Raw genomic sequence first — 21923 nt, forward strand, 5'->3', positions numbered from 1 at the left:
AGAACTATATGATCTAGCAATTCCACTTTTAGGTATTTATCCAATGAAAATTCTACCTCAAAAATATGTGTACTCTATGCTCTCTGCAGTATACAATATCCTAGATGTAGAAGCACTATAAGTGTCCATCACTGATGAAAGCATAAACTGTGCTATGTGCATACAATGAAATAGTATTGTCATAAAAAGGGAAGAACAATCTTGGTACTTGCAACAACGTAGAGATCTTGAGGACATCATGCTATGTGATTTAGGTCAAAGACAATTATTGTCTGATCTCACATATATATGTAATCTAAACAAAACAAAACGCTGATCTATCTCATAAACACAGAGAAAAGACTGGCAATTGCCAGAGGTGCAGATGGGAATTGGGTAACAAGATACAAAGTTTTAGTTATGCAAGAAGAATCTACTTCTGTATAACACTATGTCTATAATTCACAATACTGTACTGTATTCTTTAAAACTTTTTGGGAGAGTGTATCTCATGTTAATTATTCTAACCACAATAAACAAACAAACAAAAAAAGAATCATTCAAACATTTCACTAACATCTTCATTTTGAAAGATTTGTTTTCAGTTTCAAAAGAACTAAAATTCCACCCAAATAAACTATATGGTTGATATATACATTCCCTTGGCTTTTTAACTTTATAAAGTCTCAGATGGATAGGGAAGTATGTGTGTTATTTCCAAAGAAACTTTGAGCCTTTTCCTATGATAACTGACAATCTTGCATAAATGCCCTTCTTTGTTTCATAAATTTAAACTTCATAAAATTTTGCAATTATATCATTGTTGCAGTAATTTGCTTAAAGAAACAAGCATTCCATGATGCTAAATGAGATAAGTCAGACAAGGAAAAATACTTGTAATGATATAATTTATATAAATAATTTAGAAAAGCCAAACTCATAAAAGCCCTTTGGGCTGGGGATTGGGAGGAATTGGGAAGATGTTTAGGGATAAAAACTTACAACCAATAGATAAATAAGTCTTAGGCATCAAATGCACAGTCATAGTTACTATAGACAGCAATTCTGTATTATATACTTCAAAGTTACTAAGAGACCAGAGTTTAACTATTCCCACCACAAAAAATAAATGATAATTATGTGACATAATAGAGGTTTAGTTGATGCTACCATGGTAATAATATTGTAATACAGAAATGTTCAAAGCAACTTTTGTATACACTTGAAACTTACACAGTGTAATATGTCCATTACATTTCAATAAGATCATAAAAAAAAAAAGAGGCCAGCATTCATCTAACTTAGATAAACTAGTGGACATTAAAAAGTACAATGGAAAACCTACTACTGTATAACAATGTATAAGAAAAAGAACATATTTACTATAGCATGTTTTGAATTTATGGTTTTTATTTTCAAAGTAGGCTACCCCCAGTTTGAGAACATAATTATAATCACACACACTGTCATGAAACCGAAAAAATAATAAACATGTATCATTTAAATTGTAGGACTGTTGGCAGAATCTGAAATATAAAAGGCACCAACTCCCCAAATCATAAGGATATGTAAGTTTTATGAAAAGAAAAAAGTAACATAGTCTTTCTTCAAAAGCCCTATAGTGTGATAATTCTGAGTAGTTAAAATTACAATAAAAAATGACAAAAAATGTGTACCCCATGATATGAATATAATTCTATTATAAAAGTTAAATTATCTTCTCACCTGCTCTGGGTTTGCTATGAAGTTTATGGCGGTATGGTGGCGATCATCTTCCTGTAATAAGCTGAAGGTAAACTGATAGTCAATCAAAAGGCTGTCTGTGGGGGAAAAAAATACAATCCTGATATACACTTTTACAAACTGATAAAAACAAAAGTTCGGTGAAAACATACTCTATATTAAAAATTAAGATATTTATCATTTGTAAAGATATGTATTTTATTAAATATACTTTAAAATCTATTAAAATAGTTATTAATTAAATCAATTAAAACAATTTTAAAATATTTTATTAAAATAATTTTATGAAAAATAACTGTCATTAATTATTAGTGGTCCATTCAAGACTGGCAAAATATAAATCTTTGTCATCATGCAACAAAAAGCAAAATAAAGATATGAAAGAAGTCCTATGCTTTAAAAACTGTATTTATCACTTCAGTTGTCATTACAAAAGTTCTACAAACAGAATAGACATTCTGGAAAGTACACAAAAGTAAGAAAATAAACTAAAAGTCACCCATAACCTTACAATTAGAGAAAAATACAGGCAATATTTTGGTGCATTTTATTCCAGTTAAAATTTTGTAGATAGAAAAATAGGCAGGCAGGCATTTTGGTACCCTACTTTCAAAAAACCAAAATTCCTTGAAAACATGAACTTTAATAGATAAATAATATTCTATCACATAGTATAATGCATTTATTCCTTTATTATTGTGGTAATTTTTACCGTTAACAATTTTAAAATGCTTGTGTGATAAGCATCATTCTACAGAAGTGATTCATTAACAACTGACAAAAAGAAATTGGGGATAAACAACTTTTAATTTTGTTCATGTATGATGTTGAAACCAAGGTATAACATCTGAGTCTTTTATATCATGAATAGCTTCATATTTTACATAAGAGTGAAGAATTACTCATTAATTAAACTGCTACCTTTACAAAAACATTTCAGATTATTTTATTTTAAAGATTTATTTATTTATTCATGAGAGACACAGACTGAGAGAGAGAGGCAGAGACATAGGCAGAGGAAGAAGCAGGCTCCTCACAGGGATCATGATGTGGAACTCGATCCTGGATCCCAGGATCATGACCTGAGCCTAAGGCAGACAGACGCTCAACCACCGAGCCACCCAGGTGTCCCCTTTTCAGATTATTTTAAACAGAGATGACTTCTATTCTTTGGATACACACCTTTCATGTTATGCCCTCAGTCATTAAACACTATTAAAATAAAAAGTAAAGATAGGAATACTATCACTGCAATTATTGTTAAAATTACCAAGGCATCATTCTTTATGTTGATTACTACATACTTTATAAGATCTACCTTATATATTTCTTGTATAATTTAGTATAAGGCAACATTTTGTCTTCCTCAGAACTTGTATGAGATAATGAGAATTATGCAGTAGGTCATATTTCCAATTTCCATCTGACTGCCAGAAACTGCAGAGGCAAATTCAATAGTCCAGCGTGTTCTAGGCACTGGAGACACAATAAAAAAAATAAAAATAAAAAAATCTCTCCTCATGCAACTTCCATTCTACTGGAGAGACATGGGAAATTAATAAGTAACTTAAGTATATAGTATAACAGATGACAGTAAGAGTATGGAGACTAATAAACAGTGAAAAGGAGAGAAACTGCTGTCAGAGTAGAATGGTTGCCATTTTGAGAAGGAACATTTAAAGACCAAAGATAGTAGGAATATAAGCAATAGAGTTTACTGAAGAAAACGCAATCCAGGCAGAAGAAACAAGCACAAAACTCTCAAAACAGATAAGTCTTAACTATGATTCTTGTAAAAAAAAAAAAAAAAAAAAAAAAGAAAAGAAAAAAAAGGTATGGCAAGATATAGGCCACAGGTGATAGTGGCAAGGCTACTAAGAGTGGAGGTTACAAGAAGAGGTCAGACACTTGGAACGTACTGGTAGGTACAACATACAGATTAGTTCAATAACTGCATGTACCATTTGAAAGAAAAGTAGAACTTTTTTTGATCCCAGACTACACAAAATGTCAGCATTAACAAAGATGAGTTAGAAGACTAGGTTTTATTCCGGAGGAGCCAGAGGAAACATTAGGAGCCTAGTTTTTGGAGATATGAAGGTTGAGTCCCTTATTGAATTTCCAAGTGATATGTTGAATCGAGTTTAGGAGCTTGTTTGGTAAGTAACAATTTGCAAGTTATCGACATTTTAGGTGAAATTTGAAACCCTGAAGCCAAGAAATTACCAGTTATAAATAGAGCAGAGGTGCAGGGGATAAGCCCTGAGGCATACCAATGTAAATAATCAGATCCTCAGGAGACGGAGATAGCAACCTGTGAGACAGGAATAAAACCAGAATTTAGTGTCAGAGGAGTCAAGTAAATATGTTGTTTAACAAAGAGGAGTAACCACCCTGGTCAGTTTCAGCTGGCAGGGGTTTAGACGTAGGTTGGCAATATTGAGGAAAGGTAGTATTCATATTCATATGAATATTCAAAGTGAGGGTAAAAATAAGACTGAGGAAAGGTAAGCACTTCAAAACTAGCTTCATGAATTTGCATAATTCTATTTACTTTCTTCTAGCTTGAAACTAAGTACTAAAAAGTCAGGAGTAGACAGCTCTGGGAGGTCAGGACTAGTAACAAGGGACACCTGTACAGCTCTGAGCAGAGGCTGGAGCCTGCAAACATTCTTTTGCCTTTATGCACTCTAGGCCTGTGTCACAATCATACTCCATCACACTCTTGACCAGGCATTCAACTTTGATTTTATTATTCTCTCTTATTTATTAGAGTTGGAAGTACAAGACTAGCACAATGTATATTATATATGCTATGATCAGTCCTAATGTCACTTGGGCTAAAAAAATAAGTCTGAATCCTGAAACAAAATTCGTAGGAGTATTATTCAATTCAAGTGAGTGATAAGAGTACCTGTCGGTGAATGTTAATTACTATAAACTGAAGAAAGTTTATACTTTTAACAAAATGTTTTCTTTTCAAGCTTAGAATCAAAATTCCCCAGAAGCCAGCTGTGTAATTTTCCACTTAACCAGGAGATAGGGACGCCTGGGTGGCTCAGTGGTTGAGCATCTGCCCCTAGCTCAGGGCGTAATCCACAGTCTCAGGATTGAGTCCCACATCAGTCTCCCTGCCTGGGGCCTGCTTCTCTCTCTGCCTACGTCTCTGCCTTTCTTTCTCTGTGTCTTTCATAAATAAATAAATAAAATCTTAAAAAAATAAAATAATAAAATAAATAAAATAAAAATAAAATAAAATAAAATAAAATAAACCAGGAGATAATCTATTTCTCCTCACACCAGTTTTAAACATCATGTTGGTGTATTTTTAGGGGGATTGCAAATGAATAATTACCATAAAATATGTATCTCAAAGCTGAAATTTACTCTGAACTTCTTAGCCAAATAGAGTACAGCACATAAAATATTAAAATTTAAAGAATATAAGTAACAGTGAAAGGGAATAGAAGGGAAGGGAGAAGGAATGGGTAGGAAATATCAGAAAGGGAGACAGAACATAAAGACTCCTAACTCTGGGAAATGAACTAGGGGTGGTGGAAGGGGAGGAGGGCGGGAGGTGGGGGTGAACGGGTGACTGGCACTGAGGGGGGCACTTGACGGGATGAGCACTGGGTGTTACTCTGTATGTTGGCAAATTGAACACCAATAAAAAATAAATTTATTATTTAAAAAAATAAAAATAAAATAAATAAAATAAAATAAAATTTAAAGTATGTATCTTTATGAAAATGTACATACTTTGAAAATAACTTTTTGTACTGCTTTAATGAACTACTTTATTATGCTATAGAAAGAAAGTCCTGTTTGACTACAATCAACTCAATTTATTGTGTTATTCATAATTAAGGAATAATGACAAAGTAGCAGGAGGAGTGTGATCAAGAGAGGTGAAAGAATTACTTTTATTTTTAATTCCAGTATAGTTAACATGCAGTGTTAAATTAGTAAATTAGTTTCAGATGTACAATAGAGTAATTCAACAATTCTATACATTACTCAATGCTCACCAAGCTAAGTGTATTCTTAATCCCTTACACTTATTTCACCCCTCCCACCCCTCAACCCACCTCCCCACTGGTAACTATCAGTTTGTTTGCTCTGTATACTTGAGTCTATTCTTTTGTTTGTCTCCTTTTTCTGGTTTGTCTCTTTTTATTTTTCCTTTCTTCATTTAAATCTTCACTCAAATCTCACGTATGAGTGGAATCATAATGGTATTTGTCTTTCTCTGGCTGACTTATTTTGCTTAGCATTATACTCTCTAGATCCATCCATGTTGCTGCAAATGACAAGATTTCATTCCTTTCTATCATTGAGTAATATGCCATTGTATATATATGCCACATCTTCTTTATCCATTCATCTATCAATGGACACTTGGGCTGCCTCCATATTTTGGCTATTATAAATAATGCTACAATAAACAGGGATGCATATATTTTTTCAAATTAGTGTTTTCATATTCTCTTGGTAAATACCCAGAAGTGGGATTACTGGATCACACGGTATTTTGGTTTTTAAATTTTTGAGGTTCTTCCATACTGTTTTCCACAATGGCTACACCAGTTTGCGTTCAAATCAACAATGCACAAGGGCTTCTTTTTATCCACATTCTCATCAACACTTGTTGTTTCTCGTGTTGTAGATTTTAGCCACTGTGACAGGTGTGAGGTGATATCTCATTGTGGTTTTGATTTGCATTTCTCTGATGATCAGTGATGCTGAGAATCTTTTTATGTGTCTGTGGTCATCTATATGTCTTCCTTGTAGAAATGTCTATTCATGTCTTCTACCCATGTTTTAATTGGATTATTTGTTTTTTAGTGTTGAGCTGTATAAATTCTTTTCATATTTTCATTTCATATTTTCATAAGTTCTTTTCATATTCATTGAGTTGTATAAGTTCTTTTCATATTCATGATACAAACCCTTTATCAGATATCTTTTCCCATTCATTAGGTTGTCTTTTATTTTTTTTTTCTATTTATTTATTTATGATAGTCACAGAGAGAGAGAGAGAGAGAGTCAGAGACACAGGCAGAGGGAGAAGCAGGCTCCATGCACCGGGAGCCCGATGTGGGATTCGATCCCAGGTCTCCAGGATCACGCCCTGGGCCAAAGGCAGGCGCCAAACCGCTGCGCCACCCAGGGATCCCTAGGTTGTCTTTTAAAGAGAACTACTTATTAAATTGGGAGAAGTAGCATGTTTTCATACTGACTGGCATAAATACAAATTTAGTAAAAAGGGAAAAACTGATAAGACAGGAGAGAGAGAAATTAGATATACTAAGATAATGTCCTTGGGTAGATAAAAGGCAATGAGCTGAATGGTCCAGTGGTGCATTCCCTAGATTTGTGAGGTTTTAGTTTGTTTTTGCTTCTTGTATATCCCCATCTCAGTGCTAGAGCAGCTACAATCTAGAATCAACAAGTTCATACCAGAGACTATACAGTAGAGCCCTGTAAACCATGTTCATCCTGCACCAAAGGGAGCAGAGCTGAAGCCTGTACTGCTACAGGAAATACAGGAAGATGTTGAGTTTTACTAAAACTCAGTAACATACACAACTTTCAAATGATATTATATATACTGCAAAAAGATATACATACATGGAAGTACATGTACTACACTTTTCAAGGTATTTTAAATTTTCATAATATAGAAATTATAAACTGTATACTGCATGTTTATATTAACTGGCTAGAAACAATTATTTGAAAACTTTGTCAACAGAAAAATACCAAAGGGATATCTGTCACAATTTGAAGAAACCATAAACACTATATAAATCAATACTCTGATTTCACAGACTTAGCCCTGAAGTTTGGAAAAACTATAAGTGATACAGCCAACTCTTAAATATTTTGGCTAACCCCTAAGATCAGAATCATGACAGGGATGTCCACTCTCACCACTGTTATTCAACATAGTACTAGAAGAAAGAGAAATTAAGGAGTCAATCCCATTTACAATTGCACCCAAAAGCATAAGATACCAAGGAATAAACCTAACCAAAGAGGTAAAGGATCTATACACTAAAACTACAGAACACTTCTGAAAAAAATTGAGGAAAACAGAAAGGGATGGAAAAATAATCCATGCTCATGGATTGGAAATACAAATCAAAACCACAATGAGATACCACCTCACACCAGTGAGAATGGTGAAAATTAACAAGACAGGAAACAACAAATGTTGGAGAGGATGTGGAGAAAGGGGAACCCTCTTGCACTGTTGGTGGGATTGTGAACTTTACAGCCACTCTGGAAAACTGTGTGGAAGTTCCTCGAAGACTTAAAAATAAAGTTACCCTGTGACCCAGCAATTGCACTACTGGGGATTTACCCCAAAGATACAGATGCAGTGAAAAGTCGAGACACCTGCACCCCAATGTTTATAGCAGCAATGTCCACAATAGCCAAACTGTGGAAGGAGCCTTGGTGTCCATCGAAAGATGAATGGATAAAGAAGATACATATATGTATATACACACACACACAATGGAATATTACTCAGCCATTAGAAACGACAAATACCCACCATTTGCTTCAACGTGGATGGAACTGGAGGGTATTATGCTGAGTGAAGTAAGTCAATCAGAGAAGGACAACCATTATATAGTTTCACTCATACAAGGAGTATAAAAAATAGTGAAGGAGATTATAGGGGAAAGAAGGGAAAATGTGTGGAAAAATTAGAGGGTGACAAAACATGAGAGACTCCTAACTATGGAAAATGAACAAGGGGTAGGGGAAGGGGAATTAGCCAAGGGGATAGGGTGACTGGCTGACGGCCACTGAGGGGGGAACTTGATGGGATGAGCACTGGGTGTTATACTAGATGTTGGCAAATCAAACTTCAATAAAAAATAAATAAATAAATAGTTTAAGGGCAAAAAAAATATTTTGGCTAACCATCAGCAATCTTTGATAATTCTAGGAAAATCAGAAGTTCACAATTAATTTCCCAATTGTATCTAAAAATGAAGTCTACAAATATGGGTACAACAGATGTAAGAAACAGCCACTCTTCTTTACAGCACTTTCACTATTTGTATGAACTTCACAAACCTTAAGTTGAATATGAAGCTGTTCATAATTCTGGCTGCGAATTCTAATTGTATAGATTTTTAAAAGGCGAAAACAAAGAGAAAAAAAATTGACATCTACTATTTTGTTAAGTTAGACTTTCATAGTGAGAAAAATATCTATTTGTGAACATAGAGTATGTGTAATATTATATGTAGAAGTACATATAATAATTTAACATGAGTAAATGGTCTAGTCATTTAAAATATCTGTTTGATATGTATCAAAGAAAAAAGGAAAATCTAAAAAACTCCACAAAGTTAAAGATGAAAGATGAGATAATAACACTGAAGACTACATTAAAAAGGAGCTAAATAAATTGAAACTGTAAAAAAAATACAGAAATAAGAAATTAATAAAATGATAAAATTAAACATAAAAAGAATCAGAAATAAAATAATTAAAACAACATAAGACTAATGAGTGCTATGTAGGTCCAATCTAAAAAAGCGTCCCAGAATAGAGACAAAAATAGAATAGAGACAAAAATCACTCAAGAGGAGTAACAGGCATAGAAATTTTCAATATATGCATGCTAATGTTATTAAAGCAGACATCACAACAAATCAAAAAAAGTACATATTATATATACATATTATATACACTTATGTTAAATATATGATAGAAAAGATGTACTGAAGACTCAAACCTAAATATTGATATACCTTATATAAAAGATAAAAAATAATCCACCATTATTCATAGTAGCCCAAAAGTAAAAACAATCCAAATGTCTATCAGTTGGTACTGTCTATCAGTTGGTACTGTCTATCAGTTGGTATCAGTTGGTAAAAAAAAAAAAATTAAAAAGGCAGTATGTACACATAATGGAATATTATTTCACCATAACCTGAATGAAGTACTGATACTTGATATAACATGAATGAGTCTTGAAACATAATAAATAAAAGAAGTCCGTCACAAAAGACCACGTATTCCACAATACCATTTATATATATGTCAGAGTAGACAAATCCATAGAGACAGAAAGAGAATTGTTAGGATTTGGGGGAAGGAGGAATGAGGAGTGACTGCTCATATGTATTAGGTTTCTCTTAGGAGTGATGAAAATGTTCTAAAATTAGATTATGGTGATGGTCACACAATTTTCTAAATATACTAAGAGATACTAAATTGTACTTTAAAAAGAGTGAGATTTGGAGTATATGAATTATATCTCAATAAAGCTGTTATTGAAGAAAATATTACTGACATCTAAGCACATCCCTGTATACAGGCATGTGCAAAAAAGCACACACATTCACACAGACAAATGAGTTATTTACAAAGGAGGATGAGGCACGATGACAAGTGTTCTTAAGTAACAATATATGTGAAAAGACAAGAAACTAGAGCAATATTTATGGAAAATGTATTTTCAGCAATGCTGTCTACACAGAAAAACAACACAGTGATAAATTTCAGGTAAGCAAATGTCCTAAAAGGACATGATCTATATACTCTCCTGAAAAAAAAAAAATTCATCACATTCTACAACTAAGAGACAAATACAAATGAGGAAAGAGCACTATAAAAAAGTCTGGTAGTGAATATATGACAGATTCCAAGTTAGAATAAAAGAAGAAAACAAAGTTATCTTTTTATGTATAAAATCAGATTGTTTACTAAGAAATATAAAACAACTAAAATAATAAACAAGTTTAGTATGTATCCAGATATAAAAATATAAATACTGGGGTGCCTGGCTGGCTCAGTCCATGGCATATGAAACTCTTGAGCTCAGGGTTGTGAGTTCAAGTCCCACGTTAGGTGTAGAAATTACTTAAAAATAAAATCTTAAAAAAAAAAAAATATATATAGGCACCTAAATAGGCACCCAAGTCTTATTTTGGGGTTATTTCACTACACTGGTGATTATGCTTATCTCTACTCCCCCCAAAAAAACCCCACAATGCATTAATAACAACTATACAGTTAGCCCTAATAACCTGAGATCTCCAGACTCTTTTAAATACATACTTCCTGCTATAATAATGCTGTCCTAGGAGTATGGAGTGTTTGGAGTCCAGTAAGCTTTTTTAAAAATTGAACACAAAATATTAATGCATAACTAAAGTATATGTAGAAATTGAAGTTAAGAATCATGTCAAGAGGGATAATAACAAAAAGACAATGAGGCAGGTGAAAAAGTAGTAAGTAGATAAAATATTAAATGGAGTACACAGGATTTCCATGAAAGGTAGAAACAAGGAAGGTGAAATATTGCTTCAGAGATGAAATTTTTTGAAGTTATAGAAAAGCAATTATTTGTCAATGTCAAAGGGACCAAGGCAGATGCTATTCCATCTAGATTCTGAAGTATCAACATCAGACAAGAAAAAACAGTCAACTCTTCCCTTAGGGAACAAATAGGTTTCAGAATACAGTGAGTTTTAGTTACAAGACAGTGGAATTCCATAATACTCTCTAGAGTATTATACTAAGCTAAATAAGTCAGTCACTGAAAGATAAATACCATATGATTTCACTCATATGTGGAATTTAAGAAACAAAACAAATAACCAAAGGGGGAAAAAGAGAGAGAGGCAAACCAAGAAACAGACTCTTAACTCTAGAGAACAGATAGTTACCAGAAGGAAGGTGGGCAGGGGAATGGGTGAAACAGGGGATGGGGATTAAGGAGTGCAGTTGTTGGGATGAGCACCAGGTGTAGTATGGAAGTACTGTACACGTGAAATTAATATTACACCGTGTTAACTAACTGGAATTTAAATAAATGCACTTTAAAAAAAGATACTAGAGTTCCAAAAGAAGAAGAAAGGGGGCATGGGAGAAGGTGGAAGAAGAGGAGGAGGAGGAGGAGGAGGAGGAAGATACTTGATTTAATTTCAAAAATAATTTTTCAAAAAGGAAAGAAAGAACAACACCCTGAACCAAATAAGCATACTTAGCTCCTCCTATATATTGGTTTCTAAATACCATTATCCAATTATAAGAAATCATGACTTCCTGGAACAATGGTTGATTCCAGGGCAAAGGCAGGAAAAGTATAAAAAATGAGTCTGAATTATCTTGTAGGACAAGAAAATAAGAAAATACTCAGAAAATTATGGAGTCATGCCAAAAGGAAGTAGGAGCCGATCAGAGGGTGTTCCTAATAGCCAAATCTAGAGCAGTTTCAGTTATTAAATAATGATAGTAATTTATTTAAGCCATAAATACATATCCATGAGGCAAATATGATATAAACAAATAACTGAATAAACAAATAAACAAGGGAAAAGGAAAGTTTGTTCTTGTAGTTAATAGATGCAGAAGAAATAATAAAATAGAAAAATCACATTTGGCAAGTACATATAACTCTTTCAGGTAAAGAATTATCAATGTATGTTAAAAATAATGGATGATAGTAAGATAATAAACAGGATATTTACATAATATCAAAGAATTTCTTCATAAAGTACTCAGTAGATACAAAAAGGAACAGTAAGTTTAGAGTGAACAAAGTGGCACACACCACAGAGTAACAGCTGATCAAAAATAATAGCATCAATGATGGAAAAAATTGGTATCATATACTTCCAGATAGGATATACTGAAAAGACATCACTTCTGTGCTATCCTTACTAAAAATACACAACCTGAATTTAACAATTAAAAAAAAATCAGACAAATCAAAAATGAGAGAGATATTATAAATGTCTATCCAACACTTTCCAAGGTCAGGGTCATAAAGAAATATTTGTAAATATATGTAAGTCAGTAATTATTTCACATTGAAAATTTTTAAAGAATTTTTTTTATAAAGCTATATATATGTCCTCAGGTTTCATCCATGACACATAATACAGGATTTCCATTCATCGGTCAAGGAATATTTAAGTGATTTTTACATCTTGGCTATTTTGAATATTGCTGCAATGAACATTAGAATGCTATTACATCTTTGAGATCCTGTTTTTAATTCTTTTGGGTAAATACTCAGAGGTAAAACTGCTGGACTTACGTGAAATAAACCAGTTACAGAAGGATAAAAACTCCATGATTCTCCTTGTGTAAGGTCTTTAAAATAGTGAAATTTATAAATCAGAGAGTAGCATGGTGGTTGCCAGGCAGGGAGTAAGGCAGCAGAGAATGACCAACTAAGAGACATAAAGTGCCAATTATGCAAGATAAATAAGTTCTAGAGATTTGTGCTACAGCATTGTCTCCCTATAATCATCAGTACTGTGCTGTACACTTAAAATATTTTTAAACAGATTTCATATTAAAAATAAAGTGAGATAAATTTTAATTTAATTATTTTAAAGTGACAATACAAAAAAATGAATTATCTTAAAACTATAATATACTGACCGTTATAAGAGAACAAAATAATGGCATACATAAAGATATTAAGGATAAATTAAAGAATAAATATTAATAATTAATAAATAATTTTGAGGACTATTTCCTTTGTGATGTGATGTTTGGAGAACATCACTTACTGCTGCTATAACAAATGACCACAAACTCAGTGGCTTAAAACAATATGAATTTATTCTCACAGATCTGGAAGTGTGAAGTCCAAATGAACTTTACAAAGTAAAGGGAGCAAAAGTAAAAGGAAAGTTCTAGGTGTGGTTGTTTCTGGGGGCACTCAAAGAGAATTCATTCCTTTCCCTTTTCCAGCTTCTAAATATTGCTCATTGCTTGCTTCATGGCCCCATCCTCTTTCTGACCTCTTGTTTCCATGATCACATCTTCCACTGTTGTAATCAAATCTCTCTTGGCCCCCTTTCATAAGAACACTTGGGATTACACTGATCTCTAAGGACAATCTCCCCATTTCAAAATTGTCAATTTAATCATATCTGCAAATTCCATTTTACCATTTAAGGTAATATATTCACAAATTTTAGGGATTAGGATGTGTACATCTTTGGGGGAAGGAGGGCATTATTCAGCCTACCATAGTGTCAGTTCATAAAATAAATGACTGGGAAAATATCTAATAAGATTTCAGCAACAGTTTTCTCTAGGTAGAAGAATTATCAGCAATTTTAATTTTTTTGTCTATCTCTTTTCTAGAATGAACATGCATTACTTCCAGAATTGGGCCAAAAAAGATTTTTAAAAGGGGTGCACAGAGGACTATTGATCCTTGACCTTTAACATGTTTTTTTTTCTAAATGATTTACACTATGCATTAAGTAAATAAATTTAGATTGTTATATACTTGTCCAAAAAAATGGCATATCTCATTTCTAATTTGACTTACTTTTTAGGTATAGGGCAAAAAAATCACATAAAATAATCAGTCTCTCTTGTTAGTCTTCTATGACTAGAGTAAACCAAGGGGTGAGTTCCAACATGCAGCAGTAGATTTTTCTAGGTAGTTCAGTCAATACTGCACCAGCAATCATGGAACAACAACAACAACAACAACAAAGGCTGTTCTTCACTACAAAGAATTAGTAACAGGTTATATATAAAATTAAGTTCATGAGTAAAACACAGCATCATAAAAAGGAGGTTATGCAAATAAAATATCAAGATAAAAGACTCTAACATGTACAAAATATTTAAAGAGGTTAGATACTATGCCAAAGTAATGATTAATTGAAAATGATGACTAAAAGTTTAAATGCTACAGCAAAAGATCTTTTGAAACAGAACTTAAACCATAAAGAAAGAAAAAGTTATGTGAGGTGATGAAAAGCAAATGATTATTTGATGTAGTCTTTCAACAAAAGCTACGTAAAATTATGTATTTTCTAAGTAAATAATAACCAATGTTAAAAAACATCAGAGTATTTGTTGGAAATATCTACATATCTGAGATGCAAGAAGGCAAACATCAGGATCATATGAAATTGATCTTGATTTGCATATAATGTACAAATGATACTGTTCATATAAATTTCAGCTCATATGGGAGCCAGAATAATAGTTATATAGATTTTGAATTGTTTCAGAAATTTTTAATTTGAATATTTTGAGAAAGGAACCGAGGCTTTACAATTTGCTTTTTCACCATTCATATTGTATTTCACTTTTGAGCATTGTCCACAGTATTTAAGGAGATCTCAACTGTAATTTCCCATTCACTGACTGGGTTGGGTTATATTATGCAGGTTAACTAACCTCAGTAAGATTTGATGCCACAATCAGGATAAAACTGCCTATCCCATAGGATTACTATATGGGTTAAACATAATTGTGCCAGTGTATATTTGGCTTGGAGAAGACTGTCATAAAATAAAGGTATTCAATAAATGTTATTTCACTTTCCTTATTTACTATATTGGTTCTGAATGAATTCTAAAAAATTTCAAAAGTCAGATTCCCATACGTGTATTTATATATAATTACATATCTTTTCAGAAATATGAGTTCATGATCATATACATTTGGTTCTATGTGGTTTCACTATAATCATCTTTGCCACAAGTATATTTATTGCATAAATAATTGGCCAAAAGGCAATTTTGCAATAATAAATTAAAAAAAAACTGGTGGCAGTTTGGTTTGACAGATTTTTTGGTTCCATCACCTGTTTGGTCTCATTTCTCCATTGATGCAGTGCTCCTATTCTTAGACTAAATAAATCTTAGCCCTCACAACGGTCCATACGGTGGTACGTGGTTCTGAACCTGCTATTCCTGCAGAACTTTAGAAAGTTTATTAGTGGACACTTGACAACAAGGCAAGAACAAAGAACAGTGTAGGATGTTTTCACAACGCAATACAAGCCCAGTTATCAATATGCATACTAGTATTTGAAAACTGATATCTGTCTTAATGAAGGAAAAAATTTTCGCCAAAAAAAAGTGATGCTAAAATGTGAAAACAAATCAACAAGCAAAAAAAAAAAACCGTATAATAGTATGAATAAAAGACTTTGAAAACAAGTGCTTAGATACCACCAGCAAAATAAAATCAGTTATTTGTGCAGTATTGCCAACACACAATTTAAATGTATTCAAATATTTTTTATTTCATAAATAGTTTTAAATTTTGTTAATTATTTTCATATTTCATTATGTCTTTTTAAATAAATGTCCCTTTTATTTTTTCTGATTTTATCTTTCATGACAAAATTGACTTACAGCCAATTTAGTTATGTGGCGAAAATGCTTGCAGCAAAGCTGTTTAGCAAGAAAATACCAGACACATGTATTTAGTCATCTTGAGGGATCAGAAAAGGATGCACCTAGACTTTGATAAAAATATCAAGGATCTAAATGTATTTTAAACAATAGCATTTGTATAAATACATGTTTGCCAACTGAGACTTGGTTTAGTAAATGAGAGAATTTGTGTGAACGTAAGTTCAAATATATTCACAGCTCTGAAGTTTCATATTTTACTCATAGCTCCAGAAATATGCCTCAGAAAATGATCATTTTTTAAATGCTTTTTTTCATGCTCTTTGCCCTTACCAAGCTGTCTGACACACTGAAAGCAGACGGATTATTTTAAAACTAAAATTTAACATTTTAGTCTCCTCTTAACACCCTTGAATGGCTCCCATTTTTCTCACAATATAGGCCCAAATCCTCTCATTCTATAAAGCAGTGCATGTTTTGGATTCTGCAAATCTTATGTACCTTATCTCTTTGCCCCTCTTCATCTGATTCTATGTGTTTATTACATGCTATGTTTCTCCCAATCACAGACAAACTTTGTGCATGCCGCCTCACCATTCTCACATCCACACCACTCCACTATTAAGTCATCTGCACATCAAAGCACCATCATTCTCTTGCCTGACCCATTCCTGCTCCCTGTCCCAGAAATTAAATCAGGTTTTCTTATAATATATTCCTAAGGCCTCTATAGTTCTCATTCTGAGTTGTTATGGCAATTATATATCTAGGTAATTATATAACAGGTATAATACCTATTTTCCCTACTAGTTAATAAGGATCAATGGAGCAGAACCCATTTTGTTCACTATAATATCCCCAGAGTCCAACAAAGTAGTTAGTCAATACATACATGTTCAATGAATAAATAACAGTGAGTCAATTCCAATAACTGACATTCTCTCCAAACTCTAACAGTGTAACTCTTCAGTAAGTAAATTAAGGAGAAAAAATATGTCACTCTTGCGAGTATTAAATGAAATAATTCATATTAAATTGTTTTCTACATAATAAATATTCAATATATACTAGTTTTTCTTTGCTTGCTGAACAGTACTATCCATGCTTACAATTATTAATTAAGAATTTCTATTGAGCTTGGAACATGTAGAATAATTCCAAAGTTAAAATTTGAAAGTTGAACATATGCTAGATATAATTTCAGAGAAAACACAGAAATTTTTATTATTCACACTCTGAAAATGACTGATTCCGTGGCCTAGGATATATACATAAACTCATTGTTCTTACTTTTTTCATCAATGAATAAAAAAAGATTGATGATGATTACTTGTGTCTATACATCACTGATTCTAATTGAGGGGTCTTCATATAATATGCCCTGGCTTCTTCAGAAGCCACCTTACTTTACTTAATAGTATCTTCAAGTAGCTAAACTATGTCATTACTCTGCAATAATATATGAGAATCTACACAGATTTTACTTGAAACAAATGTTCTATAGACTAAGTGAAAAAAAAATCTTGAGATTCATTTTCACATAAATGAATGACTAATACCAAAAGTTGTTCAATCATGAACTCTACTACTTAATGAAATAAATTTAAAATAAATATAGGGCAGCCTATAGGGAAAGGGAGGGGAAAAATAAAACAAGACAAAATCAGAAAGGGAGACAAATGATAAGAGACTGTTAGTTATAGGAAACAAACTTAGTGTTGCTGGAGGAAAGGGGGGTGGAGGGATGTGAACAACTTTTTTTTCTCACTGATATCTGACTCATTATTTAGTATCATTTATTAAATAAAACAGTTTTTGTCCAATCTGGAAAACAACCACCTGACTTTAAAATAATGTTAATACTAGTTAACATAGTTAACACATAGTTAACATAACTGGGTGATGGACATTAAGGATGGTACGTGATGTAATGAGAACTGGGTATTATATAAGAATGACGAGGGCAGCCCAGGAGGCTCAACAGTTTAATGCCACCTTCAGGCCAGGGCCTGATCCTGGAGACCTGGGATCAAGTCTCAAGTCAAGCTCCCTGCATGGAGCCTGCTTCTCCCTCTGCCTGTCTCGCTCTCTCTGTCTCTGTCTCTCATGAATAAATAAATAAAATCTTAAAGAAAAAATGACGAATCACTAACATCTATCTCTGAAAGCAATAATGCATATGTTAATTGAATTCAAATTTTTAAAAAAATTTTAAGTGTATTACTTAAAAGAAATTTTAAGGTAATTTATTCTAATGTATACACTTCAAAAGACAGGACCAAATAAAATTCTAATTGCAATTCCATAAAACACATATCAATTTGGGTTAAGTATGGTATTTTCATATGAAGACTTCTTATTTAAGAAAATGGTTTGAATTTTTAAATATTTAGACCTTTTTATTTCCTTCAAAATGATGTTTCTATTTAATTCATATAAAAACACTTGGGATAAATATATTACTAATTTTTGTTGCTATAATTTTATTACTCATAGTCAAGAGTATGGGCTATAGACTTAGGATGTTGGATTGAAACTGGATTCGCCATTTCATAGCCATGTGATTTAACAAAAATTAATTAAGCTTTCTCTGCCTCTGTTCCCTCAAACAAAAAATGTTCATAATTAGTGTATACTTCTCATTTGATGATTAAATAAGCTAATAAGTATTAAAAGCTTAGACTAGCCTGGCACAGTAAATGCTCAATAAATGTTAACTAGTATTAACATTATTTTAAAGTCAGGTGGTTGTTTTCCAGATTGGACAAAAACTGTTTTATTTAATAAATGATACTAAATAATGAGTCAGATATCCCAGTGAGAAAAAAAAGTTTTCACATTGAGAATATTATATATGTTGTAAACTTTTATGTAAAATAATTCTCAAGACATGATTTATTTAGAAAGGCATGCAATGCCTTCATTTGCCCATTCAGCATCTTTATACACATTAGGAACTATTAACCCTTGCTCAAGACAGATACAACCCCTCACAAGTTCTGTGGCTTAGTAAGAAATGTAAGTACAGGATATCAGTGCCCGTTCTCTCCTGCAAGAAAGCACCTCTGCAGAGGACACAGACTGTACACCACTGGGAAGCCCTGGCAGGAGGTTTTCAGACATTTTTATTTCTCCCTTAAACTTTATTTATTTTGCAGTGAGTCTGTATTATTTATATAACCAGAATAATTAACACTTTCATTATAAAATATTTTGCCAAAGAAAACTTTCATCCCTCTTCCAATAGCAATTTTTTATCAGCTATTTTTAACTTTTTCATAATTATGTTATATAGTCCTTCATTTTAAAATATGCCAAAATGTTATATAATTCAGAAATAAATATCTAAAAATACTGGTATATAAGCTTAGGGAAAATTAATAAAAGCATTGATGAATCAAAGAATAAAGTTTAATGCTAACCATGTGGTTAAATTATGTTTTTCTGATAATCCTGAATCTATCACATCTTTAAACTGTGAAACAGAAGAATTTAGATTCTCTGTGTTCATCAGGGTCACTTCACACTTCCAGATGGACCAGCCAGATTCTGTTCAAATACCTATTTGTGCTCAATAGTTAAAATCATAGAAAACACAAATAAAACACAGTATATTTAGCTTAAAATGGGAAAATTCTTTTATTCCTATTTTAGAACAAAACATAGAATAATTACACTAAGTGTAAAGTTAATTTAAGTTTCAACTTCTTTCATTGTTTTGTATGACATAGTATTTTAAGTTTATTTTAACATTAGAAATATTATCTCATATACAAAAAATTCAAATCCTTAAATAATATGCTCATAAATAATTTTTTAGTCCAAAACATAAACATTAATAAACATTAAATATATCAATAATAACTAAAGAGCTTACAGTGGGATGAATGGATATTTTTTTTTACCAATAAAAACTAATGTAGGATGTGATAAGTGGCAGAAGTGAACACTGAATATAAAAGTAATAATTAAATTCCTTACTTTTAAAAGACAGTGTACTATTATCATCACAAAATTGTATCCTGAACTCTAACAATAGAATAAATTCAAAATAAAACAGTAATTTTTAAAAATAAAAAGTAAAATAATCAAAATATGTTAGATTACTTGGAAATATACTAAAATATCAATAACTAGAAGTTTGGACATTACACATCCTTAAAGAATTAATGTAATAATAGCATAAAGTAGGTAATTGTAGACAGTGACTTTCTGTATTCTGAAACATATAATCTATATAACATTTTCATAGTCCAGTCTTTCATTTTGTTTATGATTTTATTATAATTGTATATTATTTTGTTGTATAATATACAATTTATTATAATTGTATATTATTTTGTTTATGATTTTATATAATTGTATATTGTATTTTATTATTATTGTAATTAAAATGAAAGCATTTATTTATTTATTTGTTTGTTTGTTTGTTTATTTTAATTTATTTATTCATGAGAGACACACACACAGAAAGAGAGAGAGAGAGAGAGGCAGAGACACAGGCAGAGGGAGAAGCAAGCTCCATACAGGGAGCCCAATGTAGGACTGGATTCTGGGACTCAGGATCACGCCCTGAGCCAAAGGCAGACAGACGCTCAAACGCTGAGCCACCCAGGTGTACCAAAATGAAAGCATTTAAAAAGAAAAAAGAAACTACACTACTGTAACTACAATTTTCATATTTGCCAAGATAAATTGAGTAATTCAATGTTACAAGGACCAATCAAATTAGATATCATTGCTAGGAACTTCCTTTTTTGTTCCATTAAGGAATGATCATTTCTATTACTTCAGTTTTGGGTTTTAAACTGAACTTTAAAAAACTACTAAGCCTGTCTATAAGATACAACTGCTGGTATATTACTTTCAATTAAGTTAACACCACATTCCATTCAATTGCTTTAAGCTACAGTGTGGGCCTGCATTTTAAATTTCACTCAAATCTTTAAAATCAGAATAGTTTTCATTAACACTATTACAAGAATTACTGACCTTTTCTTTTTTAAAACACCGTTTCTTTCAAATGTTATTAAGTTTTGAAGGTCTCATAACAAATGACAAGGCTGCCATCTAGTGCTTTATGATTACTCCTTTAACATTTTTAAGAGAGTAAGAATCCTATATAATCTAGAGATGAGCTATCCAATATGGTAGCCACTATTCATATGTGGCTATTGAGTAACTGAAATGTGACTGATTTGAATTGAGATTGCTATAAGGATAGAATACAAATTGTATTTCAGACTTGGTTTGAAAAAAAATTTAGAAAAGGTATCTCATTGATGATTTTTACACTGTTACATGTTAAATTGACATTTCAGATATGCTGATTAAAATAAAAGACTATTAAAATTAAGTTTACCCGTTTCCTTTAACTTTTTTAATATAGCTAGTAGAAAATTTAAAATTGTATATGTGATTCAGATTATATTTATATTGGACAGCACAGATCTTAGAAGGAAAATTATCTTAGTTTTAAACGTATAAGATTTATATATATATATTTTAAATGGAATATAACTCATATATGTTCATAATTTTAAGTAGTTACTACTTTGGGACATGATAAAAGCTAAAGATTAAAAAAATCAAAAAAGAATTTCTAATTTTAAAAAATCATTCAAAAATAAATAAATAAATAAATAAAAAATAAAAAAATAAAAAAATCATTCAAAAATATGCCCCTCCTCCAAAATCCAGAATGTTTGAAAGAAGAAAAACAAAATTAATGTGGGAAAGTTAGAAAATAAAGATAATTTAAGTGATATAAAAAAAACAATTTGGACATCAGTAAGATTAATAATTGCAAATGGCTTTAAACATAAAAAATATGTATGAATCCATAAGTTTATGATAAACAGAAAATTTTAAGATAAAAAGCTTCTGTACAGCAAAAGAAACAGTCAACAAAACTAAAAGACAACCTACGGAATGGGAGAAGATATTTACAAATGACATATCAGATAAAGGGCTAGTATCCAAGATCTATAAAGAACTTATTAAACTCTACAGCAAAGAAACAAACAATCCAATCATGAA

At 31.7% G+C, this 21923-nt stretch overlaps 1 protein-coding gene across 3 annotated transcripts in view; it reads right to left on the reverse strand.

Moving 5' to 3' along the window:
• Positions 1 to 21923, reverse strand: part of ATRNL1 (attractin like 1) — a 760501-nt gene that overhangs the window by 477387 nt on the left and 261191 nt on the right. For all 3 annotated transcript variants that reach the window (XM_041742630.1, XM_041742631.1, XM_041742632.1), the window contains exon 22: positions 1705 to 1799. In XM_041742630.1, the coding sequence (XP_041598564.1) occupies positions 1705 to 1799 (95 nt within the window). The remainder of the gene's footprint in view (positions 1 to 1704; positions 1800 to 21923) is intronic.

Source organism: Vulpes lagopus, chromosome 2 (assembly GCF_018345385.1).
Source record: "Vulpes lagopus strain Blue_001 chromosome 2, ASM1834538v1, whole genome shotgun sequence".
NCBI classification, from domain to species: domain Eukaryota; kingdom Metazoa; phylum Chordata; class Mammalia; order Carnivora; family Canidae; genus Vulpes; species Vulpes lagopus.